The 27267-nt window shown below is 40.7% G+C and overlaps 1 protein-coding gene across 2 annotated transcripts in view; it reads left to right on the plus strand.

Moving 5' to 3' along the window:
• Positions 1-27267, plus strand: part of SLC9A9 (solute carrier family 9 member A9) — a 342765-nt gene that overhangs the window by 160612 nt on the left and 154886 nt on the right. For both annotated transcript variants that reach the window (XM_039488401.1, XM_039488400.1), the window contains exons 7-9: positions 1002-1140; positions 3134-3239; positions 10054-10142. In XM_039488401.1, the coding sequence (XP_039344335.1) occupies positions 1002-1140; positions 3134-3239; positions 10054-10142 (334 nt within the window). The remainder of the gene's footprint in view (positions 1-1001; positions 1141-3133; positions 3240-10053; positions 10143-27267) is intronic.

A 27267-nucleotide genomic window follows, 5' to 3' on the forward strand; every position in this document is an offset into this window, starting at 1 on the left:
AGTTTTGATGTTTAAAATACCAATCATTTTACAGCAATGTAAACTCGGTTCTAAAATCCACTGCCAAGCTCACTTGATTTTCTCTGACAGTGAACATAAAAGACCTCAAGTGTCGAAAGCAACAGAACCACAAAAATCCGAAATGTTGCTTAATTAGTATTTGGGAAGCTTGGGGCTACAGTGCATCTGTTAATTTTTATGTTACAACAAGCAGAAATACATTCACACTTGGCGGTATCATTAGCATTCTGGGCATCAAGTCACTAGTAGTAAATAGCAAATTTGATGCCCTCAAAAATGTTTAAAGATATGGCCTTGCCATTGGTGGAGTAATTTCCCATAAGAAAATAATCTTGATGGTTACAGACAGAGACTGGATATAAAAGATGACCTCTGGCCACTACAGCAGTTTCTTTCTCTGGAAAAACAGTTCTCGTTTTTCCCTGGGGTTTCATATTGTGCAGCTCTTGACATGTTCGCCGTTTTGTTTACGAAGGGTTATGCTAGGGAAGGGAACTAGTTTGTGGTTTATGACAGCATCACCGCTGAAGATTTGGTACATACTGTGATTTGTATCGCCCATTTGTGCCTCAACTGTAAAAGTGCACTTTTTATCAGGAATATTTGTGAATATATAACAGCTCTGAAGACATATGGCCAATAAATAATTCAAAGTTATCTATTTTCCCTGCATATTCTTTATACATCTACCATGGTTTAATGCCTAGCTGGCTTGGAAACAATATTCTTTATGACAGTCCTAGTATAAAAATGTTTACTGACTGACAGCAAACCACTGATTCTCAGGTTATTGCCTTGAAAAATAAACCCTGTCCTCCTAGTCTCCTTTTTCTTGCCTTTCTATTTTGCTAACAGCCCTGAGGAGCATTCTCTTGCATTGTAAGTGCCTACAAAGTGGGTATGTTTAATACATGATTTCACTATAACGATAATGTGATTTAATTCATTATTTTCCTCTCTCCCCCTTGTCTTCTCTTCAGTTCGATTTCTGTTTACAGTCCCAAGGAGAATCCTAACACATTTGATGCTGCTGCTCTCTTCCAGTCTGTGGGAAATTTCCTGGGGATCTTTGCTGGATCGTTTGCAATGGGGTCTTCATATGCTGTTGTCACAGCTTTAATATCCTTTATTGTTTTCCAAACAGAAAAACTCTGCAGGTTTGAAAGACTGTTTGCCTTGAAAAGAACTCCCAAGGCTGTCTGTGATTAAGATTGACCATCTTTACTTTGAGCTTGAACTTCTTGACCAGGGGCTTGAAGAGGCTCTGTAAACAAAGCCAGGTCCTCAGCTGGAGAAAATCAACACAGGTTCAATGATTTCAATGGCGCTAGGCTGATTTTAACCAGTGGAGGATCTGGCCCAAAATCTAGAGCCCTTACTCCTATAAGTAGTCTCATTGATCTCAGTAAGACCACCTTGTGCCTAAGGACTATTCCTTAGTAAAAGGTGCAGGACTGGACCCCAAATGCTCTTATATGGGCGACTCTCCTGAAATCCCTCTGTCTTTCCCCATTTATTTTATTTCCCCCCAAAACATTGTCATGCTGACCAGTCCTTTCAATCAACAAGGAATGGATCACCACACTGGACCAGACCGGGGAAGGGGAGGAGAGTATGTATGGTGCAACCTTACTCCAAGGATTGAGCTCACCTCCTTGACAGAGCTCACAGCCACTGACAGTCATGGGATTACAGGTTACGAAGTATTTTAGTATTCCTGAGAAAATCAAAGCACCATGACATCAAAATTCTCCTGTGCTGTTCCACCTGACACTAACATGAATTTATGTAATGAAACCCTTGCTTCATGCCACACTCAGCCTCCCCATTAGTTGCTATATCTTAACTGACCCATACAACTACATAGAAATATAATGTAACTGGATAATCAGAAATGTTGTCTACTGGGTGAAATAGGCAAAAGGAGCCAGGACTCCTGGATTCTATCTTAAACTCTGATAGTGACTCACTGTGGGACTTTAGGCAAAATATTTACCCTTGGTCTATGCTACAGAGTTAGATCAACATAAGGCAGCTTACGTCAACCTAATTATGTCAGTGTAAACACTACAGCCTTGCTCCCACTGATGTAAGTGCCCTACTAAACCAACATAGTAAGTCCACCTCAACGAGAACCATAGGGCTCATGTCAGTGTAGTTAGGTTGATGCAGTGTCTGTGTAGACATTGCATTACTTAAATACGATGGCTAACAGCTGATTATCAGTTTCACAACTAACCTAACAGGTGACTTAAGTTTCTAGTGTAGACAAGCCCTTGGGCCCAGAGCCTGAGGATTCAGACCTTAATCTCTCTATACCTCAGTGAATGCTGCCTTAAAATGGGTACAATAACAATGTTTGCAAAGTATTTTGAGATGCTCACAAAAAATACAATACAGCATTTAATTTACAATTTATGTAGTAGCAGTAATTAAATGAAGTACAAGCCAAGCTATTGACTACAAATCAAAGTGCAGCTTATCCAAACTGGGAAAGTCGTGATTCTCCATTTCCGTATATCTTGTTTAGTCATTTACATCAATTGGTGTAAAAATGCTACCAGATCACAACAATAGCAACTTACACTCACTTTGCACAAGTATAAATGACTAAACAAAGCACTAATGTGTCAATCAGCTTCCCCATCTTGATTCCTTTAAGAGTCCAGTTCTGAAGCACCGATTTATGCTTTCTAAACTGATTCCATTTAAAGGCTACATAGGAAAGTTGACCTTCCCTTTTGACAGAGACAATAAAGGCCGTGGACCAACTTGGCTTTTTGGTCATCTTGTTACCATATCACCTTTTCACTGCCACCTTTCTTTGAAACCACATGACATGAGCACATTTCAACAGCTAATATAAATAGAAGTATATATGTGAAGTAGACTAATGCTGGATAAGTAATGCTAAATTCCATCACTTAGGCCTTGATCCAGCAAAGCACTTAATAACATGTATAAACTTAAGGTCCCATTGAAGGCACATGCTTATGTGCTTCGTATGACACAGCTGAATAGTTTTACGGTGCACCTGGACCTCATTTATGATGATGGGGGTGAATTTAGGCTGCAAAGCTGTTTGCTTTTTTTCCTTAGTATTTTTTAGCACTTGACAAAATTTACAAAGCTGTGTGAGTTCCCCATGCTGGAAACAGGCCTGTTCTTCCTCCTGTCTTGGAGTGCCTTCCTGTCAGCGGAAGCTGCTGGTCTTACAGGTAAGTGTTGCATTTTCCTGACTAAGCAAAGGCTGTGGGGCTCTTTAGTAAATCTGTGATGTGGTAAAACAGCACACCTGTTTTGAGCATGACATCTTATATGAATCTTCCAAAATCCAGTTGCTTCTTTTCATTGCCTAAAAGTGTGGGTGCTGCAAACATCCATCTGAAGGCACAAATTCATAGATACCTGAATGACGTTTTTTTCTGCACCAGCTTTTGTTTGGTTGGTGGGTTTTTTTTATTGCTCCCACTCAAATCCCTGTTGCAGCAGGAGAGAGGCACAGGCTGCCCAGTGACAGACCAGAACCACTTACTGCCTACACATCGCTGCATCAACATGGAAATAGCATTTGTGCAACCATAGTCAAATACATGCCCAGAGATTGCTTTCTTCAACACACAGAACAGTGAAAACATTCATACACAATGGAAAATGTACACAGAAGTAACCCCCAGTAATGCACGGAAGTAATCTGTGCAATGCCCAGACTCTAATTGATTTCATAATGTGATTAGGAAGAATATGATTCATAATAGTTTAAGCCTACTGATGTTTTTGATACTGTTATTTTTGACAATCAACTGCCATAATTCACACCAGGGAAAGTTAAAGGAAAACCTGAGCGCCTGAGCATTAATAGTGAGCCCGTTTAGTTTTGCTGGAGAAATTGCTCGAGACCTGTTAATTTTTACTTTCAACATGATCCTTGTAAAGTTTTTGGGAATCAATGAGGCCCTGGGTGAAATCCTGGGTACACTGAAGTCAATAGCAAAACTCCCACTGGCTTCAATGGAGCCAGGATTTTGCCCTTTGTGTGATAAGCCACATGTTCAGAGGACTTTGAAACCAGTGTGTGGTCTGTTGCCAATTGCTGCATGCTCACTCCTCTTCCTCATTTTATGCACAATTTTCTGTCCCATTCTATGCCAAAGGTGGATGAATGCCAATGTAGCACAAGTTAAACAAGAGAGCCATGCGCTATCACTTTCCAAAGAAAATCCAACTTTAACCTGAACACGGTCTTGTTTAGTCCTGTTGTGCTTACTGGCCATTTTCAAAACATTACCTCTAATAACCTGCTGTTTACCTAGACAAAAAAATGGAATAACTTCTAAATCCTTTGTTTTTAAGCTGAGAGTGACTTCCCACACTTTCTAAAATAGGATTTTTAAAACCTTCTCCCCAGCTGATTCCATGGGTGTCACGTTTTAGCCAGAAACCAATGTGGTGTTACTAAATTTTTAAATAATTGAAATGGGGGGGGGGGTTCATAATGGAAACACTGATACTGCCTCTAATGCTGTCATTGCTTCAGGCACTGCTATACTGAAGGCATGTCCCACTGTCAGAATCTGGAGCAGACTGCATGTCCAAATAATTGGCATATATAATTTCTTCACACTGCAAATACGGTGGCACATAATGTACTCTCTCCCACTAGTCACCTGGGATGGTGTTTCATTTTTTTAACATGTCAGAAATCAAAGCCCTAACTACCGATGGCACAGAGAGGTTTTATAGTGACGTAGTAGCCATAGTAAACTATTTTTAATGGCCAGAAAGTGAGTGGAAAGCAAAGTCATGATCCAATTAAAAGAAAAAAAAAACAGAAAAGTACAAGGAAGTTAAGCTTTACTTACAAATAAAGGAACTTACATAGATGTTAAAAAAGGAAATTGCTCCACCCACACAAATTGCAAGGAAAACAAACCCCGCCCTTTTAGTTCTGTCACTAGCAATTCTTTTCATATGCACATTCTTTGTCTCAGTTGGCAATTGTTAATTACATTGCCTCATTTATCAGCAGGGTTGAGCCTCTGTCTCTTAGCTTCTATGAAAGGCCTTTGTCAGAAGCTGTCAGGAAAAAAGAACACATGCAGTCTTCCTTGTAGCTTTAGAAGTTCAAAGCTGAGTTTTCCAAATGCAACAACTATTAATACTGTATTGATGTTTCAGCTTACAGTAGATATTTTTAGCCATTTGCTTTTAACCAGTTCCAATGTAACTTCCACCTTCTCTCACCCTTGCCTGAAAATGCTCTTATCAACTCCTTCCATGATGTTTTTTAAGTTATATTTCAGAGTGGGGTTCATTCTACTGGTTAACAGATCCTCAGGTGACTTGACTTAGCTTGCCAGTAGCACATTTCACTGCACAATGAGAGATGCAAATTTAGGAGGAAGCGTCTGATTTCTTAATCCCGAACTAGTGGAATCTATTTAAAATTAGGTTAATCTATGCAGCCACCAGAAAGGAACAATGCAGTGGACGATGCTTATGTTCACAGGTGCTGATTTTTATTATTCCAAGTGGATGTTCCACCTCTGCTCTGCCCTGAGGCCACTCCCCTACACTGTCCCTTACCCTGAGGCCCTGCCCTCGCTCCACCTCTCCCCACCCTCACTCCATCCCCTTCCTGAGGCTCCCCACCCACCGCTCACTGCTCTCCGCTCTCCCCTGAGCATCTTCCACCGGCCACCAAACACCTGATTGGTGGCCCTGCCAAACAGCTGATCAGCAGCACCACCAAAAACCTGTGGCTGGTGGGTGTGCAGAACCCCTATCTTTTTTTCTGTGGGTGCTAGAGCCCCAGAGCAGTCATGGAGTCAGCAGCTATGCTTATGTTACAGAAGAGCCTCTTGGCCTAAGCAGTCACTCTGAGGGTTGTATTAAGAGCACATCTCTCATAGTGTGCTCCTCAGCCAAAATGTAGGGCTCTGTTACAAGTTATACCTTTAGGAGTTGAGTCTGTCTAGCACCTTGCAAAATCAGGCCATTAGAGAGTAAGAATTACAGGGAAGTAATTTCCTTTTGCCTATTTGTGAAATGATCCATCAAGAAAATTTATTCTCTCTCTCCTTCAGTAAAGGAATTATTTATAAATTAATGCACACCATCAGTGATGCATCTTAGGATAGCAGTTACCTCGTTTGTGGCGTGAGTCCCATTATCAGCATCACATATTCCCATCTTTTACCCTAAGATGAATTGCCACTATAAATATAAACAATGGAGTAAAATTTATTGAGACTGATTTCCTTATGCCTGGCATCAGCTAACAAGATATTATTATGCCTATGTGTTTCACAAATGGAGTAAAAAGCAACTACATTGGTAGACTATTTAAAATCTTATTACCCATTATCAAAGAGGTTGGCATAGTTAGAGTTTAGCTATCTGCTAATTGATTTGGTTCATATAGCTATCATTTTTTTATCATCAGGTTTTTCATTTTTTTATATTACATTAAATTTCCCAATAACTTCAGAAAGATCATTCCTGTTGTATTACACCGATGAACTTGTTTCCATTTCTCCCTAAATCTTTCACTTTAATCCATAGTTCTGCTTCAGTGATAGGGGTGCTGAGTTAGTGCTCTTTTTCAGTTTTTTAAAAAAAAAGGAGTGGAGGGAATGGAAAAGTAAGTTAGTCACTACTATCCCCCCAAAATAAAGCCACTGACAAGAGAGACTTTCTCACTCTGCTCGGATAGTTCTAATCACATTCTCCTGTCCAGAATTCCAACATTGTTCATTTGCAGTAAAACCAAGAAGTGTGCATTTAATTTAGCAGGAAACTGAGACAGACATTTACATTTTTGGCTCCAGAATCTGACGTTTTAATGAGAAAAGAACTAGTGAATATTTTTATCTTTGATGCATGCTATGTAGATGATAGCAGTCCAGAATGAAACTGAAAGATGTCAGCAGAAAATTGGACAATTCTGCTAATAAGTGTTTGAAAAAAATATATAATTGCCTAATTTATATCCCATACACAGTGAAGGAAGCATTTTGCTGTCAGGCTGATTCCTTTCTTCAAAATCCAATTTTAATACTTCTTGTCAAAGAATTTCCAACCTCACTTAACCTGCCCTTCCAAAATGGAAAGTTCCATGTTTGCCTCTCTAGGTAATTGAGCCTTGTTTCCTATGTAGTTACATTAACATGCACATGGTCACCAAATCTCTTAATAAGACACATTCCAATTACTTCCCCTCATGCTTTATGATATATCTTATGTTGTAACGGCCATGGCTGTGCACAGCAAGCCTTGTTTTAGCAACATATAAATTTCCTGCTGCAAGTACTCCATCTCCCCTGGAAATAAGGTTCATATGGTCTATGAAATTCCATTTTGAAGGATTGTGGTGGCACTTAAAGGCTCAAACCAGAACCCACACTCTGTATCAGATACTCTGTGATTGATACTGGTCTCTCTTATTCCAGTTTTTCACCGGAATACTTGCACTGATTCAGTGAAGGTACCCCTCGTGTGAGATCAGTGTCAGGCCCTTTATATACCACAGACCTAGTATTCACATTGCCTCAGGAAACAGTAAATAGACACCTATCCCACCTATAATTAACAATTGTATTTGGCAGTCACAAATCAATTTTTACAACCAGGGTTGAATTTAATAGTCAATTTAAAAAAAAATTGGCAGAATGATGGCTCATGTAGTGGAAACTGAACAGGAAATTCATATTTCCATTTTTATTGTTGACCCAGGGGCTAGTGATATTTAGAAATGGTCCTGCTTAGCCATATTTTTTTAAACTGGCTTTTCATTGTGTGAACATTTATTTATCCATAGCATTCCCACATCATCTTTAGACTACAAAATACAGGGCAGCTTTCAAGCCCTAGAAGAGGAACTGAAGCCATTTGGGAGAATGAGTCCTTAACATAGACTTGAAATGCTCAGCACTGCTCTCTAGTGACCCTTGCACAAGAGATCCAGCTGAGGGGATGAACCCAGTGCTGAATTTAAAGAAATATTACAAAAACAAAGAAAGGGCAGTTAAAGCTCAGTGAAATTTTCCTGGTTTGTAGAAGCTTGTATTACTGCAATAGAAATACAGTCAGGTGAATAGAATTCAGAAGCCAAGAGAATTTCTGCATTGCTGCATGGGAAAATAGGTTTTTCATTTTTTCTTTGGTAGCAGTTGTTCTTTGTGCCATTGTTCATATTTTTTTTCCTACCCCCTTCTTCTTTCTTCCATCAAAGGCACATTGATGCCATTCTTCAGGTCTTCCCAGAAATGAAAAGAAAGGGAGACTTAAAGTACCGAAAACTGGTTTCGGCTGCACAATACTTTTACATCTAGCAGTCTAAAGACAGTCAGAAAACTGAGGAAGGGCTAGTAAAAGAATCATGTTACTTTATTTAGTCTTTAGACTTTTTATTTTTTTCCTTCAAATAATGTTTGTCATTTTAAAAATATTTCTTCTTACTTTGTCCTTTTTTTTTGCATCCTCATTTTGGTCCTAGGAAATGTTTCCCACTCTTCCTCAGTCATTGATACCCCCAACTGCAAACATCTGAGAGGCTTTAATTAGCATTCAATAGCTCAAATGTTAATCTGAGGCTTCTACAAACTAGCCAGTCCCATCCCCAGGATCACCTTCACCCTCCCTTTTTAGCCAAGTTTACTGCAGGGCGTCCCTATTGCTTGCAGCTTGTTCAGAATGCACCACTCATTTGCTCACTGGCTTGCGTATCTGTGATCATATTAAGCCTGCCTACACTTTTTACTACTTATGAAATAGTGGATTATCTTACATTGGCACTGTTATTTTTTTAAAACCCCTTACAGTAAAGGGGCCGTCTACATTTGAAACCTCCTCTCTCTCCTCCTTGAAACTAAGCCTCTCTGGATTAATATTTACACAGGTGCATCACCTGCTTTTTGGAGATTAGGCTAAGTGTGTGTGAGCTCCTATGCCCTTGTGGTTTTAATTGAAGGCAATGGGACTCCATGAGAGTCCACCCACCAGGATCACTTTACATAAGCGGGGCCTACTCTACTAGGCAGTTGTGTTTTCACTGTGGAGGATCCCAGGATCATTCCCCCTCAGTTAGTTGAAGCCCATGTTTAAGAGAGTTTTCTTTTTTCCAGAGGTGCTTTTGTACAGTCACCATTGGCCACTTATTTAACCCCAGTTTTCCTTTTTTGGTCTGTGTGGTCCCTTTGATTGATGTTTAACTTTAAGAGGATATGTTATTAATGATTTTTTCAATGTTTTCAATTGTTATACTGTGTTTACTTTAGGATCAGCAGCTCTAAGCACCCTAGTGTGGGACTAGGAAGGAAGAGAAGCTTTAAAAATAATTAATGTTACCATATACAAGTACCTTTATATTCCTGATAAGACTGTTGCTCCTTCTCTTTCCTCATGACCTCCCTCAGGCTGGGGAAATAATTACTGCCACTCAGTTACAGTCACTGACCCTGTCATTCTGGGCGACAGCTTCTTCCTACCAGAGTGGTATTTTTAAGCTGGGTTTTGCTGTTTGCCTTGTAATAAGCAGTGTGCAACGTGCAAGGCAAACGGACATGCAGAGGGCAAAATGGCCTTCGCATACTGCACTCCTTCAGCACCCACTGCGCAAAAATGCATTTGGGGGAGAAAAATTAACATTTTTCCCACCTCTTTGGCCTATGTCACAGTTTCATTATTTTCTATGCTTTTTATTATCTTATAATTGAGTAACAAACTTAGATAACTGTCAGTCTGACTGTGATCAGAGGTTGTTATACACAGTTATCACTTTGTATTAAACTGTCCAAGTAGATGGCAATTAAATGTCTGGGATGGAGGGAGGGGAGGACTTGCTAAGATTTCTATCAACGCAAAATTCTAGTTTGCTTGAAGAACATTATTGTAGAACATACCTTAGCATTTCTCTATTACAAAAAGCTTTTAACACAATCTCATTAGTTTTTGAGCAAGCTAATCCTGCCCTTTGACTACTGCAAGGTAGAAAATAGAAGCAGCTGACTCTGGACTTTCTTTGCATTTCAGGAATTGTTGCAGTCCTTTTTTGTGGAGTCACACAGGCCCATTATACCTACAACAATCTGTCACCAGATTCCAAAATGAGAACTAAACAGGTAGAGTACAAAAATAACTGACTTTGTCTCTTCTGGTGCTGTAATGAATATATAGAGGTACTGCCAGCATAGCTGGAAGGGTTTTCATTAATGCAAAGGAAAAGGCTTATGTCTTCATTTCAGGAGAAGGATATTTGTAGAGATTTTGCCCGGAAAACATTAACAATTCTCTTGCTAAGCAAAAAAATAATAATCTAGTCTTTGAGAGACCAGAAATATAAAATATCCATCTAGAAGATGAAAGGTGTAGAGCTAGTAATAATTTACAGCAACTTCCATCTGAAACTGCTGCAAAGCTTAGTAGGAAATCCAAAAGCTCTAGTGAGTAAAGATGGAACAGTTTTAGAGACTGAGTTCATGTGGATTTTCTTTGCAAAGGTGGTTTTGGTGCTGTGTGGGCCAGCCCTCAGTCTTCCCCTCATGAAATCTGGGGCCTAGTAAAGAACATGTGAACAATTTGGAAGGCAAGAAAAAGTCAGTTTTCTGTTATTTTCTAGTAAAATGTTTGGGTCTTTCAATTGTATGTATTTTTGAGAACTTGGAGCTGCTTTCAGGAGTTGAGCCTTTGGGTCACAATTCACAAACACTCTGCAACACATCAAAGAACAAATGTTAAACTGCTGAGTCACAGGACAGCAACCACACACCTCAGGGAGGCCCAGCAAATCCCAGGACCCTTCAACCTTCAGTTTCTTCTCTCTGACAGTTTGACAGCGAGGAGCTTGCACATCTGCTAGGACTCACTTCTGAACCATTTTGCTCTGGGGAAGTGAATAGTATTTTATAATATGGATCTTTTGTATCCATTTTTGTCTATGAAAACTATTTTTAAAAAATTAACAAAATGGCTTAAAAAGAGCCCATTCCCCTCAAGGTACTTTTCTTTTTTGCTTGCTTGCTTGCTTGTATGGAACAGTGTCTCTCATTTCAGCTTCCAGAGAACTCGCCAGACAACTTACATCTCTTGTTTCCAATCCCTTCTTAAATCACCCTTCTCTGCAAAGCCTTTACAAGACAACCACTTCTAGACCTCTTCACCAGCTCCAACTCATACAGACAGATCAGTTACGGTTTTTTCTCTTCTATTTTGTCTTTGACTGAACTATTTTGTAAACTATTTGGGGCAGGTACTCTGTTTGATTTTTAAATCAGCAAGTACATTGCCATTTGATAAGTATTAATAAGCGGTGATTGTTTTTCTTGAGCTGCATTTTAAACTGTTTGTAAGAAAGTCAGTGGCTGAAGGGAAACCTCTCAACAAGCTCCAAGAGCTGAGCCAAGTATGATTAGAAGATGACCTTCATGAACGGCTACAATGATGAATATTTTAGGGCTTGTCTTCACAGCAGCATTAGCTTGAGTTATCTACACTTGAGCTAACTCCCTCTCAAGCTATCCTAGCTCAACTGAGAGCAGTCACTCTGCAAAGTAATACTCGAGCTGCACAGAGTGTTTGTATTTAGCAGCACAGAGTGATTTTACAGCAGCATAGGGTAGCTACATCTCTACCCCATGACCAGCTCAAGTGTCAGCAGCACTTGAGCTTTACCCCATATCATCTCACTGGCCTGTTAGCTCAAGTTTAAAGCACCTCTTAACTCCAGCAAAAGATTTATGTGTGAGCACAGAAGTGGGGTTAGGGGCAACACTTGAATTATACTTTGAGCTAACACTGTAGTAAAGACAAGCCCTGTGTGTGGCTGAAGGCTGGATACATGAGCTCTGACTGCAAGTTGCAATGAATGATGTTACCTCAGATGGACAACTCTCATGTGGATCAACTCAGCTCCTTCTTAACCACTTCTGAAACCCCTATAACTCTATTTCGCATCCAACTATGAAAGGCCTGTTGAATACTTCAATGCAGAGTGAAGTAATTGGCCCATTGGGAGTCAGGATCACTCTTCAAAATCTCTACCTTGAAACGAATCTCTTCCATACCAAAGACGGTGTGCTCTGTTGCATCTGCTTGTCAAAACCAAGGAGACATATCAAAGCCTTAAGGGTGCTTCAGCTGTGGCAGCCTCGGGCCTATACTGCCTATAGCTTGCATGTCCAAACACCCCAAATAACTGACAGCTCTAAAAATAAATCTACCAACAAACAACCCACTCTCTCGGCATCCTGCAGTTCTCTTTCCCTATCTATCAGCAGTTTGGCATCAACACTGCACAGTAACAAGGCATTTCCTCCAGCTCCCAGGTCTGCTGCTGTGCTTGTTGCACTCCTGATGCACTGGGGAGACTCTGTACCTCCAGTAGCGTTCCTAATAACTTGTCAGCTGGGAAGTATCATAGATATGCAAAAGTTGTGGGGGCTTGGGGTGTTGGACTGGATGAGGTTCTGCTCTTCTTACTACACATAAGGCTCTGGGGAACCTAGGGCTAATCCTGCTTGATAGCTTTAATGCAGTTCTCCTCTGGCCCAGAGTTGACTCTGAAGTTATGGCAGGATTTGTAGCACCTATCAAGATGAAGGCAAAGCACCTAATTGCCCTGGACTCCACTTCAGATTTCTCAAGACTTCCTGCTACTCCATCTTCATGCATATCTACTGTCAAAAATCAATTGCTATTCAGGTCAGTGGTACTGGCATATATGATGAGAATCTTCTAGACTATTCTCCAGCAAACTGTATTAGCAGTTTTGGCAATCCCTGCACAGCTAAGTGGAGATGAGGAGGCGTCTCTCAGTGTGGTGTTCTGCCAATCACAGCTTGACTGGTTGCACTGGAAGAAGTTTCCTGCATCCCAGGTGTAATTCTCCTTGATGTACAAACCATAGCTTCGTGTCCATGCCTGTGACTTCAGTGCTAAGAGGTTTTTTTCTTAGTTGGAGGAGTCTCCACACACTGTGTGCCTCTGGAGAGTCATTAAGAACTCTCCTCTAAAGGATCTAAGTCTGAGCTCAAATCTCTGTTTTCCATTAAAATGTTCTAAGGATAATATGATGGATAGTGATGTGGGTATCTGATACCACTCTATCAGCCAGGTACATGGATAGCTAGATATCTGTTTGACCACTGGAAATATGTCCAACTTCTCTTCCCTTTTTCCCTGGGGTGGTAGAATTCAGGCATCTGAAATGTTGACCATATGTGCAACAGGTATGATCAGAGATGGCGGGGGGGAGGGAAGAGAATATTCTGACCCCTTAACCCTGTTAGCCTCTCCTATATTTTTTTTAATTCCCTCTTCTTTTCTTGTTCCCAATAATAAAAACACATAATTTCCAAAGTTATTTTGTGCCCTCATATTCCTGCCATCAGCACTTTGAGCAGTTCCCTTGAAGCTTTAATAATACTGTGGGTTGGGCTTCTTGCATTGCTCTACATCACACCCTGTTCAGATGCTACAGATCTTCTGCCTGCCACTGTGGTGTTACAGCAGGATGGGCTGTGGTCCCAATAGCATCAACAGCTATCTGATGGTGCAAGGTGCCTCTAAACAGGTTAAAATATGTTATAATGGAGCCTAGTTTGCAGAGTTTTTCCCTGCTTTCTACTTACATCCTGTTCAAAATGTTACATTTTGAGCTAGTATCTGCTGGTGTCTGGTCTCTGAAAAGTTGCCTTAAGGCTTATTCAGTCATAGCATGTCACTGTAGCTAGCTTTGGATTTCTTCTACTTCAAAAGGTCTGTGCAGTGCAACCACATGGAATTTTTAATACTGTTACTCAACATTATTGCCTGTATGCTGCATTATGCAGTGAATCAAAATATGGAGTATTGATGTTTCTCTGGCTAACGCTAGCTACAACTGGTCTTCCCTGCACAACCATGGTTCCATACAATGTCTCTGTTTAGGTGAGGAAAAGACTGTTTTGTCACTTTAATAGAAGTTTGAATCACTTCACTCCTGGTTTTTAATCCTGAAGTCTTTACTTAGTTTTGACACAGTCATTATTCTGGCATGATTCTAGATCAGATTCAACCTGTGGTCCACAGACCCCTGGGGGTCTGCAGACTGTCTAAGGGTTCCATGAAAGGTTGTCGTTGCCACAGAACAGTGGTTTTTAACCTGTGGTCTATGTCCAAGATTTCCAAAGGGGTTCACACCTCCATTCGAAAATTGTAGGGGTCCACAAATGAAAAACAATTGAAGACCACTGTTCTCAATGAAGTCAAATGGAACTTTGCCAGAATAAGGACAGAGTAGAAACTGAGAAAGGACTAAAGCATTTGGCCCAGAATTGATTACTGTGGGTGAGGGGATGAATTTTAGTTTTGTTAGCGATTACTCAGTTTGGGGATATTTGCTGTGTTATCCTCAACCTGTACTGTAGATGCCTATTTTAAAAAAAAAATTAGTGGACTATGAAGATCCTAAAGGGATCTAAATATCTTATGCAAAATGTAGACATCCTTGGGGCTTCTTATTTTCTAGTAGTGAGAATTTAGCCAACGCTTGCCATTTAGAAAAAAGGAAATTATCTGGAATAATATATTCCAACCCGGGCAACCCATTACCTGAAAATTTGAGGGTAGAACAATAATTAGAGAAAAGTAATTAAAATTCACAGTGGATTTCAAAGTTTGGTTTCATTCAGACGTGGTGGTGGGCTGTTCTGGAGCTCCAGACCCCAAAGAGCCCTGGGATTGCCCAGGAGCTGGGTGGGGGAGATGGCAGAAAACCAGGCAGGTTTCAGTCAGAACCCAGCCTGGTTCCATCAGAACTGAGTCAAAATCAAACAGTCTCCTCAAAAGGTTTTGTCAGAATTTTTCTGTAATAATTATTTGAGCATTGGAGAAGATGACTGCGGATAGGTTAAGAGTTAAATATATAGGCCTCAATCTTCATTGGGATCTGTTACTCAAAGGGATAAAGTGAAGACACTGAGGCCTGTGCTAAGAGATCGCAATATAGGATTAAGACCGTATATTGTAGTTTGGATAAAAGATGACTAAAAAGGGTTATGGTAATTTTTCATGAATATGTGAAGAATAGAAATTTGAGTTGGCTGAAAACTGTCCATTAAAATATTTATTTTGATGGCAATAACTTTTTGATAAAACAGGTTTCAGGTCTTTCAATTTCAGTGAAAACAAAACAAAAAAACCTTTTAATCTAAATTTTTCACAGTGGGGGAAAAGACCATTTCCTGACCAGTTCTCCTAGAAATGCTACAAACTGAAAGGGAATTGTTCAGGGTGGCACAAGGGAGGATAGTTAGGAGTCATGAGTTGAAATTAAGAAACAGGTAATTTAGTATGAATATCAAGAAAATCTTTTGGACAGTGTAATGTATTAAAATAGTCCAAAGAGAGTAATGGAAGCTTCATCCCTTAAGACAGTTTAAATCTAGAATGGACAAATTGCAGGACAACATATTATAGGGAATAACCCTGCATTTGCGTGAGAGGAACTGGATTATTTATTAGGTCTTTTCCATCTCCAGTTTATACCATTCTATGCTAAGTTGTGTAGCACCCCCTCTCCACCCAATTACTTTCTTTAATGCCAGTCTGCTTGCAGGTTTTGATGGGCAGGTCTGGGTTCTTCTGGATCCCACCACCCACTCAGCAGGGTGTGTGTATCTTTATTTTTTCCTATGAATTTATTTGGCGGTGCCTCCACCCCCCTCACTCCTTCCTGGCAGGGTCACCAGGGCAGCTTGGGAGGAAAATTCTAACCACAGGGTAACCCCCACTGACTTGCCAGATAGTTGGAGACTTCCAAGAAATAACACAAACACGTACAATATATTCAACACAAAATTATATTAAACAGAAGACAAATATAACATAACAGGGTAAAACACTATTCTTAGGTTCACCGGAGCCCATGCTGCTAATACCTGTGACTTTCCCCGTCATGTGACTTGATGTAGCAAATGTAAGATTAGTGTCCCATTGGTACGTGTACTTTGTTGGGGCCCTTGATGACCTATGATCACAAAATTCTTCTCTGCAGTGGTTTAGCAGTGTGGCTGACAGGGTTCAATACAGCCCAAAGGACTCACAAGTGGGAGAAGGTGGTAAATCCCTCCACAGGTTTAATATGCAGCAGGTTATAAAATCCCCAAACCCTTACTCTCCGGCTTAAGGACACAGTTCAGGGAGTAGTGGGTCCCCAAAACAAATTCCTTAACTGACTGACTAAAAGATGGTGCACTCACAAACTCCATGAATGATCCTCAGGTTCTCTAGAGCAAATACTCACCAGCAACTACACAACAAAAACACTAAACCAAGAACCTATCCTTGCAACAAAGCCCGATGCCAAATCTGTCCACATATTTATTCAAATGACACCATCATAGGACCTAACCACATTAGCCACACCATCAGGGGCTCGTTCACCTGCACATCTACCAATGTGATATATGCCATCACGTGCCAACTATGCCCCTCTGCCATGTACATTGGCCAGACTGGACAGTCTCTACACAAAAGAATAAATGGACACAAATCTGACATCAGGAATCATAACATTCAAAAACCAGTGGGAGAACACTTCAACCTCTCTGGTCACTCAGTAACAGACTTAAAGGTGGCAATTTTGCAACAGAAAAGCTTCAAAAACAGACTCCAATGAGAAACTGCTGAACTTGAATTAATATGCAAACTAGATACCATTAACTTGGGTTTGAATAGAGACTGGGAGTGGCTGAGTCATTACACATATTAAATCTATTTCCTCATGTTAAGTATTCTCACACCTTCTTGTCATCTGTCTTAAATGGGCCATCTTGATTGTCACTACAAAAGTTTTTTTTTCTCCTGCTAATACCTCATTTTAATTAATTAGCCTCTTACAGTTGGTATGGCTACTTCCATCTTTTCATGTTTTCTGTATGTATATATATTTCTTACTATATGTTCCATTATCTGCATCTGATGAAGTGGGCTGTAGCCCACAAAAGCTTATGCTCAAATAAATGTGTTAGTCTCTAAGGTGCCACAAGTACTCCTGTTCTTTTTGCTGGACTCCTCGGTCACTGCAGAGGGGCTGATCTCTGCTGGCAGGGATCCTCTTCAGGCAGAAATCAGGCTGCTTTGGTCCCAGGGTTTCCCCTCACCACAGAGGGGTGAAGGGCTCAAGATGCAGATTACACAACTGTACTAAAATCCAGAATCTGGTCTCCTAGCCCAGCGTCCAGACACACACACAGCAGGCAGCAGCCCTGGACTAGCAGGCAGAGCAGAGCTGACCAGTTGGCGACTGGTCTCACCTAGGGAGCTGGAGGGCTAACTCAGCCTGGCTGGGGGAGTTTCCCAGCAAAACTCTACAAACTGGGAATCATCAGTGGAGAAGGAAAAGCCCAGCTGAGGGATCTTGCTTTCAGGTCCCTAGAGGCCAGTTCTCAGGGGGAATCCTGCATGCAGGCCTGGGACTCACCAGTTCCCCACACAGCCAGTCCTGCCCTTGCCCTGGCTGGCTCCAGAATGACTCAAAAATAGCTTCTCCCCTTTCCTGAGCTTCCTGGGAGGGGCATCTCACTCCCTATTGGTTGCCAGGCAGACTCTGAGTTTGCCTTGGCTCCCCCTGATCTGCCAGCAGACAGAGCCCCTGGAATCCAGGTAATCTCCTTGGGTGTTACAGTTGTTTTTGAAAAGTTTAAGGGTATTGGCTAAAACTAGTCAGAAGATAGAAGGGGTTTTTCCCATGGGAAAACTGACAAAACTTAAATTTGTAAGATGAAACGTGGAAGATGTAAAACAGCTGGAAAGCCCAACTCAGAGGAAAATGGGGAATATAAGGCATCCAGGCATAAGGCAATGATCCCATGAGGCATCATTTTGAAAATACACCTCTACCTCGATATAAAGCTGTCCTCAGGAGCCAAAAAATCTTACCACATTATAGGTGAAACCGCGCTATATCAAACTTGCTTTGATCCGCCAGAGTGCGCAGCCCCACCCCTCCCGGAGCGCTGCTTTACTGCGTTATATCCGAATTTGTGTTATATCGGGTAGCGTTATATTGAGGTAGAGGTGTACCACTTTCTCCCTTTTTGGTGAGGGGAGGGGATGCGGCATAGGAATCCCTTGCCATGGTATATCATGGAAGTTGTAGTCCAGCCAGAGAGATTGGCCCATAGAGAAGAATGGAAGTTTAAGGCAACTAAGATTACAAAACCCATGGTTACAACGTGGCACCATTTTGAATTGAAATATATCAGATTTTTGATATTTAAGCTAAATCAAAATTTTCTGCAGAGAACAGACACTTTAGGCAAAATAAATTTAGTCTAAAACCCAGTTTTCCTTCAAATAGTTTTGATGGAAAATTTTTGACCAGACCCCCTTCCCTCCCCCCCAAAAAAATTAACTCTCAGACTCTCATGGACAATAAACCGCACAATGTTGATTGAACCCAGTCCTATCTATGCAATTTCCACTATTACATGCACAAATAATGTAATGTGAATGCAATTGCACCTCATTGGACATTCAGATGCATGTTTCCCTGATATGCAGTCATGGAAATTGCATCTGTAAATCTGCCATGGAATTGCTTGAACAGTTTGTGCACACTATTGCACACATTACTTTGAAACAAAGTGCACAGTGTTTAATTTTTAATTAACTCTGAACTGATGTGTTATATAAATTACTAACATTTAATTCAAATACATAGTTTTTGTTTGCAGTAGATCTTTACTCCAGCCCATGTCAAAACCAAAAAATTAAATTAGACTACACTACACTTACTGGGGGATCGACGCACGGCAATAGGTGATCAGGAGAGCATCTCCTGTCGACATAGCATAATGTGGACCCCAGGGGAAGTAGATCTAAGTACGTCGACTTCACGTAGCTGAAGTTGCATAACTTAGATCGATCTCCCACCATAGTGTAGACAAGGCCTAAACCTTGCTCACCCCTGAACACACACACACACACACTGACTTCTTTGTTACTTTTCCCCATGTGTCTCTTGTTTTTAATTTCTACCCTAAGGTCTTTATCCTTAATTTCCCTTACGATATGGTTCAAAAATTGTTTCCAAATTCCTTTAAATTCTTCTAATTTATTTTCTAATCCTAAAATTACCCTTTCATATGCAGCTGTTACCGCTGCATCTGCACTCCCTCTCTTTCTCTCACACAGAGCCTTTTCTTGCAGGGAAACCTACTAAGCAATGAACATGTATGAGAATTCCATGATTTTAAATAATTTAATATGAAATATTATTGCTGAGTCGGGTTCTAAAAAATAGGCTATCTGCCCTTCTACCCGCCCCTCAGTTTAACCTACTCTTAATACTCATTACTGATCGAAACCAAGAGCTCTCTAATTCACTTAATTCATAGAGTTATTCTCAGGCAATCTTGCTCCTTTGTTACAATAGGACAGATTATTCACTATACTTACACTTCGGATATATCACTGTAGAGTTGCAGTACCCAGTGAAAAAGGAGTGAATTAAGGATGGAGTGGCAGCCTTAAATCTAAATTATTTCATTTTTATTGATTTTTAAATCACTATTAAAATTATAGTAGCAGATTTTTTAAAAAAGTCTGCTTTCCTTTCTGCTTTGCATGATATACATTATTATTGGCTGTGAAAATTCTCATTACTTTTCAGTAATGTGTAGTACGCAACATAACAATAGTGGTATCTCTCACCATGATATTGTGCTGTGCGACAGGCAGAACAATCATCACTTACTTTGACTAACAGGACACACAAGACAAATGGCCAGTGTAATTTTCCTCAGATATTGATACACAGGCAAAACACATCTCAGTTTCTTGGGTGAGAATTTCTCTATTAAAAGTTTGTGCCTTCTAGATGTTAGTTACACTGTGTCCTTTATTCTCAGTTTCTTGCATCTACTTGCCATTCAGCTTTTATTAAAGGAGCCATGTCATGTTTCAGCCATCTGTTGAAATGTATGCTAATATAGCTCTTGTCTTCGGAAAACAAGACTGTTACTTTAAATACTGTCTTAAGAAAAATAAGATCCCAAAAGAATTGGCTCAGATGTGTTGTTTAATCCAATTATTCAAATACTCCTTTGAAAAATACATAATTTCACAATTTACTAATGGATTTTATTTATTTTTATTTTTTTAATGTGAAAAATGTTTTAGGGTGGGATTTTTCAAAAGTGCTCTTCACTGTCTTAACTCTGGTTGAATTGATTTCAGTGACAAAATTACCACTGACTTCAGTAGGAGCAGGGTTAGGCCAATGCTCAGTGCTTTTGCATATCCCACCTTTAGAGCTCAATTTCTCTATTGCACCTACAATAGGGGCATGGGGAGAGCTGGCAGTGACCTGATTATGGCTCCCTGATTGTGCTCTGCCTGGTCCTGGAGTACAGTTGCCCCCTGTACTTTTAACTTACACTGCTGGTGGAAGAGGTACTGCCAACAGATAGTCAAGCATGGTGGAGCCTCACCCATACCCCTAAATTCTGTTGTCATGTGGTCTAGATTCTGCTACTAGCTCATGGCTGTTTTGTTTTTTGGGTCTGTGGCTAAGCATGAAGATATTAAGCAGAGAGGAGATGAGTGAGACTGTTATGCTGAAAATGGTTTGAAGAGAGAGCAACAGATCACCTCAAGAGGGGGCTACATGGGAAGGAGATGACTTAGAATAACATTTATGTTCTCAAAAGAACCCAGGCCAGCTCAGTTTCTTGGTGGGTTGGTAGTGGGAGTCAGCTGATAGCTGTCACCCTATACTTCACAGAAAAAAGACTGTAGGCCAGGAGCTCATGCAATGCATATCTACGGAGTAGAGGACAAAGGAGCAGAGAATTTTGCTTTCTGACAGAATGAGGCACCATCAAGGATTAAGTGCTGGTAGGGAACCCTAAAACACATCTACAGCAGGGGAGGAGGTGTAAGGAAGTTACTGAAAAGGACAGAGAGGAAAATGTAATTCAGTTTATAGGCCTTTATTCACGTCATTACTCTAGTCTTTGTTTCTGCAGTCAGTTATGAAATAGTTATGTATAGCAAGGCTGTAAAGAGAGCCCTCTGAAGCTAGATGGAATTGCCGTCCTCAAATGCATTACTAGTTAAACAGTTAGCCATATATTTACACTGAACCTGCTAGCAAATCCCGGTGGGAATGCCTGCCACTTAGACAAAATCTTTTGTCCTGAATGTTAAACTACTGTATGTAAAAGATGTCATGAAAGCTCTGACACAGCACTTCATCGCTGAGATCTTGCAGAAGCTAGACTTCAGAGTAAAGATTAAGAGCCCAGAGCTGCAGAGACTCATGTGTGTAAATAACTTTATTCAGGCAAGTAGTCTAAATGTGGTGGATGGGACTGCTTATATGAGTAAACTTATAATACAGGATCATGCCAAAGAGAACCCACATGGCCACGGATGGAGATAATGATTTTAATCTATAGTCTGTAATGCAGATATGATTCTGTCTTGAGAATTTCAAATGTGCCATTGTCTTAACAAAGAGATAACTAGAGTATGGTGAATTTTTAAGCAAGATACCCTTAACTCGTGTGCAGTATAGCTCCAAGTTTTAAGGATTTTAAGTTAAGTGAGAATCAGACTCGAGCCAGCTAGTTTCTGTGTCAGTGGCTTAGGTTGTGGATGGTGTTGGGTCCCCACCCTTCCACAGTGACAGTTTGGTATGAAATGAGAGACTTGGAATGCTTATAATCAGATTTACTTTAATTTAAAAAAAATCATTGAAACAGCATATAAAGCACCATGGGAAACTTACATTTTTTGTCTGCAAAAAAAGTTATCCAAACCACTATAATCCCTTGACGGATTTGAGACACGCAGCAAAATAGCATTAGTATGGCCCTCAGGCTTCACGGTGTTCCATCTAGAATTACATGCTTTTGGAGCAAATCTAAGTTTAGCAGCAGCTTATCATTTAACAAGTGAAATATGGTGCCAGGCATGTCCAGAGATACTGCAAGGAAAATTTGGTGAATCCAAAGTATGGTTATAGAATAGTATCAGAAACTAACATAAAAAAGAGCATGCTAGCTCTTGGCAGAAATTTTTAAAAGCCCAATTTATGCCTAAGGGAGCTAGAAGCATGTTTAGCTCATTATACTCTCACTGCAGCACTCCAATACCATGCTCCATCATTCCACTACATTTTTCCTGCGTCTCAAGTTTTGATGAAGATTTCTCAGTGGGTCTTTACATTACAGAAGGATAAAACGTTTTCTGTGTGTACTGGTCAAGGCTGTTTTCAACCTAAATTCTAGAGCAAAAATAAAATCAGAGGGTTAACTGGAGCAGACCAAAAATTATGGGGTTCCCCAACTAACGTGTGAAATGAGAATGTGGTGGGTAAAAAAGTGTTTGCCAATCTCTCTGCAATAAATATCATTACAAATGCATGTAATAAATCAAATGTTCCAAATTTGTTAACACAAGATAGTTGACCATGTTGTGGGCATATGAAGTTGCACCAGCCCAAGAGATCCTCATGAAGGGTTTGTATAAGAGCACTTATGTAATTCTCAGATGCACGAAGGAAGGGAGTCTGATGCTCCTGCACAGGGCAGTTGAATTTTACAGAGACTGGGGCCCTGGTCCCACCTCATTTAGGGTGTCTAGGCCGCACCCATGCTGCACCAGGCGAGAGCAGCCCCTGTACACAGGAACGTACAGGAGCTGCAATTATGACTGGCCTCTGTGCAAAGATCACAAGAGCAGGGGAAGAAAGGTTCCTTGTATCCCCAGCCTCAGCCCCTTACATTTGTGTAAGGGTCTGGTACAATCTTGTATGGCATTTATAGGATGGTAGGCAGGCAAAGTATTTAGCGCTAGGCTCAATGTCTGTGCTGTGATGTGAAGATGTAAAGCATTGTATTCTTATTCAGAACAATACATTTCTGGACAATGTTTCTGTTGTGAGACTGGATATTTTGGATCATTTACAGATAATTAGTTTACACTTCCACAAAGAGTGACCACACAAATGCCAGGATTTATTGGTACACATAGTTCAGCTGTCTCTTGGCTTTCAACAAAACAGAGAGTCTAGTTAGGCTCAAGGAAGCTCTTCTTACAAGGAATGTCTCGCTTGATTAGTAAGGCAGCATTCCACACAAAGCAAAAGGACCACACATGTGATCCTTGGAAATGACCAGTCTAACTGGCATCTGTTGTTGTGACTTGTCGCAGGAAGTTTGCCCAGCAGAGCATGAACTCTTAGGTATTACAAGATCTAGGAAGTTTCAGTAGAAATAATTGAACAAATTGCCACGCAAGGCTTAAATAAATCAATTAATTTTGTCTTCAAAACAAGAATATGACACGTAGCAGATTCTGGCTAGCCTCTGTGAGAGTATGGGGCAGGAGGAGCATACCCTTCCAGCACAAGAGCCAGTCATACTCTCAGTCTCTGCACCACAATGTGTGTTTTGCACCTGTCTCTGAAATACCTGGTACTGGCCATTGCTAGAGACAGGACAGTGAGGTAGAAGGACTGCTGTCTGATCCAGCGCAGCAATTATTCTGGTCCTAAATGCATGTTAGAAATTGTTGTTATAAGTACACAGCATGATCCACTGCATAAATATGGTTAAACAGAGAGCAGTGTCCATAGAGTTGGCTACAGCATCCATTTCTCAACTATTATTAAAGGGGCTGTGTTAGTGAAGCACTTTCTACTGCTTCCTTCCACATACAGATTCAGGAAGAAGTCAGCTCCAGTAGACATTGGTCATACCTGGCTAAAGATTTCTCTTTCTGTGACAAAAAGAGGGACAGCAGCCAGGCTTCTTGACCTAGCCCACGAGCACAATTGAGAGCAGCCGAGGCTGGAGTATCAGAGGGACTCAGGGAGTGTCCAGGGGAGAGACTAGAGGTTGGGAAGGACAGTGTGCTCAGACCGAAGGGCAGAGGGTGAAGCCACTTTTGACAACAGAAATGGACATATAAGAAGTATCTTTGCAAGGGTTTCTGCAAATGGAACTATGTGCAATTTTGCTCTTGCTTTAGCCCTCTTTGCTCAAGGTAAACAGGACTTGTGCACAGTTTAAAAATAAATAAGTTGTATTAGGAGACAAATACTCTGAATCTGTGACACCAACTTCTCTTCCACAGAAATTAACCCACTGCAAAGCCCTCAAACCTGCTACACTGGTGCAGCTAGATGCCTACTGGGATTTTCAAAAGCACCTAGGCACCTACCTTATATTGAAATGAATGGGAGTTGTTCCTACTGATATTTTCAAAAGTGCCTCTGTGCCTAACTCCTATTCATTTCAATATGAGGTAGGCACCTAGGTGCTTTTGAAAATACCAGTAGGAGCCTATCTACATCATTAGGCACCTACATATCTTTAAAAATCTGGCCCTTTGCCCCTGGAGAGAAGCAGATCTCCAATCCCAACACCTTCCCGTTAGCCTGTACTTTCTCTTATAGGCTTGACTTGCTTCCTGGGAAGGTAATGAGCTCCAGCTGTTTTATGGGCCTGCTGGTTAACATTCGCATCCCTGCACAGAAATCTGGCCTGGAGATGCAGGACTTTTTAACCCAGTTTCTATTCTGCACCTCTTGGGAGCCTGTCATAGCATGACTGGCCCCTTTAAGGAGAGATGGTGGCCAGCCACACCTGTAAGTTAATAACTAACTGCTTCCAGGCTAAGGGGGCAAGACTAAAAAGGGTCAGGTGCTAGCTTAATGGGCAGTGGGCCTTATAAAAGGGCTGAGTGAGATCAGTCTGGAGGTTTTTTTTGAAACTCTGGGAAGCAGGTAGATTCCGGTAGAAGGACTTGAGCCAGGGTGTGTAGGAGGACAGGTACTCCAGGAGAAGTAGCCTGGGGGATGAGTGCTCTAGTCCAAACATAGAAAGGGGGGTATATCTACACAGCAGTGAGCCTCCTGGCCTGGTCAACAGATGCAGGCTTGTGATAATGCTCTAAAAATAGCTACGCAGCCATTGCTTTGAAGTTGTGACCTAGGCTAGAGCTCCGGCTTGTTTCCTAGTGAGGCTTGTTTCCACTAGCTGGGTAGCCATACACAAAGCTCGCTGAGAAATGAGCTGGAAACAGGGCCCAGAAGGTGGGATGAAGAGAAGTGCCTGAAGGGCAGAAGAATCTTTGTTTGGGAGTTTTTAGTTTGGACTCTTGCTACCCCAGAAGAGGCTACATCTGTTTGTGATTTGGCTGGAGGACTAAGCCATAGGTCCTGCACAGACTGATGTGTGGAGACTGGAAGAGACCCACCTCAAGGAGGCAAACTGAGGCAGGGAGTGCGAGCAACACCATACTTGCCTGCAGGGAGATGTTATGGGGCAACCATGACTGAGCCAGAAGGGTAGAATACCTCTTCACAAAAAGACAGTCTTCATTTCTTCAACTGACGATTTGTCACAGTAGTATTTGTAATAACTATTGCCCTTAAAAATGGATTGAAATTAAGAGATGGAAAAACACTCAGGTTTTCTCCAGTTAATCTGTGTTTAACATGAAAATCAGAAAATTGGGAATGTGCCAAAATTCATTGTCTGACCAGATGTACCATAAAAATCTTAAACCCCTGCAGAATAGTATATTGCAATAAAGAAAACTAAAGCTGCTCAGTGTATAGGTTTAACCAGGAGAATCATAACACCAAAAACTTCTGTTTGTCTAATTTTAGTACCAAGTCCTTCAATCTGAATTTCCCAGCAAAATCATTCATTATCTGACTGATATTCCTGTTTATTTATCCAGGCTAAAAAAATTGTTAACTTGCATTTTTTAAAATTAAGAGCTTCAAAATTCTGCTGTAGATATGCCAAAATTCTGTCTCCCAATTTTTAGCTATGTGCTGCAAGACAGATGCTAAACAGCCAAGAAGCATTAGTAAAGATAAATTGATATCAACAGGTACTATGGTTATAGAAGCCCACTAATTAGCTACATGAAAAAAGTATTTTATTTTAGCACCACAGGTGGAATACAGCATAGTAAGAATACATTGTCTGAGTACAGCATTGCTTTTTGCATTGGAAATACAGTTCTCTTCTATTAGCAATAATACAAATATTGAATGTCCCCTTACAGAAATCTCTTCTGTTTCTGCAGTTCTACAGTGCTCTTTAATATGTTCTTTTCCTAAACAGCACCTGCACCATACCAGTGTTAGTGATCGTTCATAGACCTACTCTGACCTGAATCATTCTGATCAAGCCTGTCTCCTGCTTTCATCAATGTTTCTGAGGGATTGATCTGTGCTAGTATCTCCTTTTTTGTTGTGAATCATAACATTATATAACATATTATTTGGAACTACAAAAATTGGGTTTTAGGTCTCCACTTAAAAGAAAGTTGATTTTGTTTTGCTCAGCACAGGAATCAGAAAGTTCATATGTTCAAAAACTATTCTTACCATGCATAAATCGGCACTTGCTTCTAGCATTCTCCATCTTGCTGAAAAGTAGCTATTTTTGATGCGGGCAGTAGGAGGGATCATAATGTCACATGCAAACCAGTTTCCAAAATGCTTTATTAAAGGTTTGACAATTTATTTAAATGTTAAGCATTTTCTTTAAATATTAATAAAACTTTTCTGATTGTTAAGATGATGGTTTATACTTTAGAGGAGGGTTGCAGATACCAGCCATTGGCTAAAACATACCAATTGGAATTAAAAGCCATATGCCTAATTCTTGCTGGCATACAGAAACAGGCATAAAGGACTTCCAAATGGGGGCATATTTAATATATGCTATGAAAACTGTATTAATATGCAAACTAGCCTAATAAATGGCTCCCTCCGATGATCTAGTGCTCCGTCAGGGGACTGCATGGAGACCATTGCTGGTCAGAGAGCGGCTTTAGTGGCAGAGCATGCCATTTTACCCAATACCATATCCCTTAGTGTACCTCCCTGGCTTTTGTCACCAAGGGCCTTCAGTGACAGTGGTCAGAAAGGTCAGTCTGTGCGTAGCCAGCATACAACCACGCTCCATGTTTTCAGGTGTGTGTTTATGCACCACACCAGCATTGCTCCTTAATTCTGTAAAAAGTGAGAATTGCTTCTCAGTATGTGCACTGAACAAACGCAGTGCCATTTCCCTTCCTCATTATCACTGCCTCCACTGAGGATTGGAGTGACAACATGAGGGAAAGCAAAAGAAAATAGAATGTCTGTTGCGCATGGCAATGAACCAGACACAAGGAAAAGCACAATCCCTGAGCAGCAGCAACAACAATAACAAAAACCAGTTTAATCTA

This window comes from Mauremys reevesii, linkage group 9 (genome assembly GCF_016161935.1).
Source record: "Mauremys reevesii isolate NIE-2019 linkage group 9, ASM1616193v1, whole genome shotgun sequence".
Classification (NCBI taxonomy): Eukaryota; Metazoa; Chordata; order Testudines; family Geoemydidae; genus Mauremys; species Mauremys reevesii.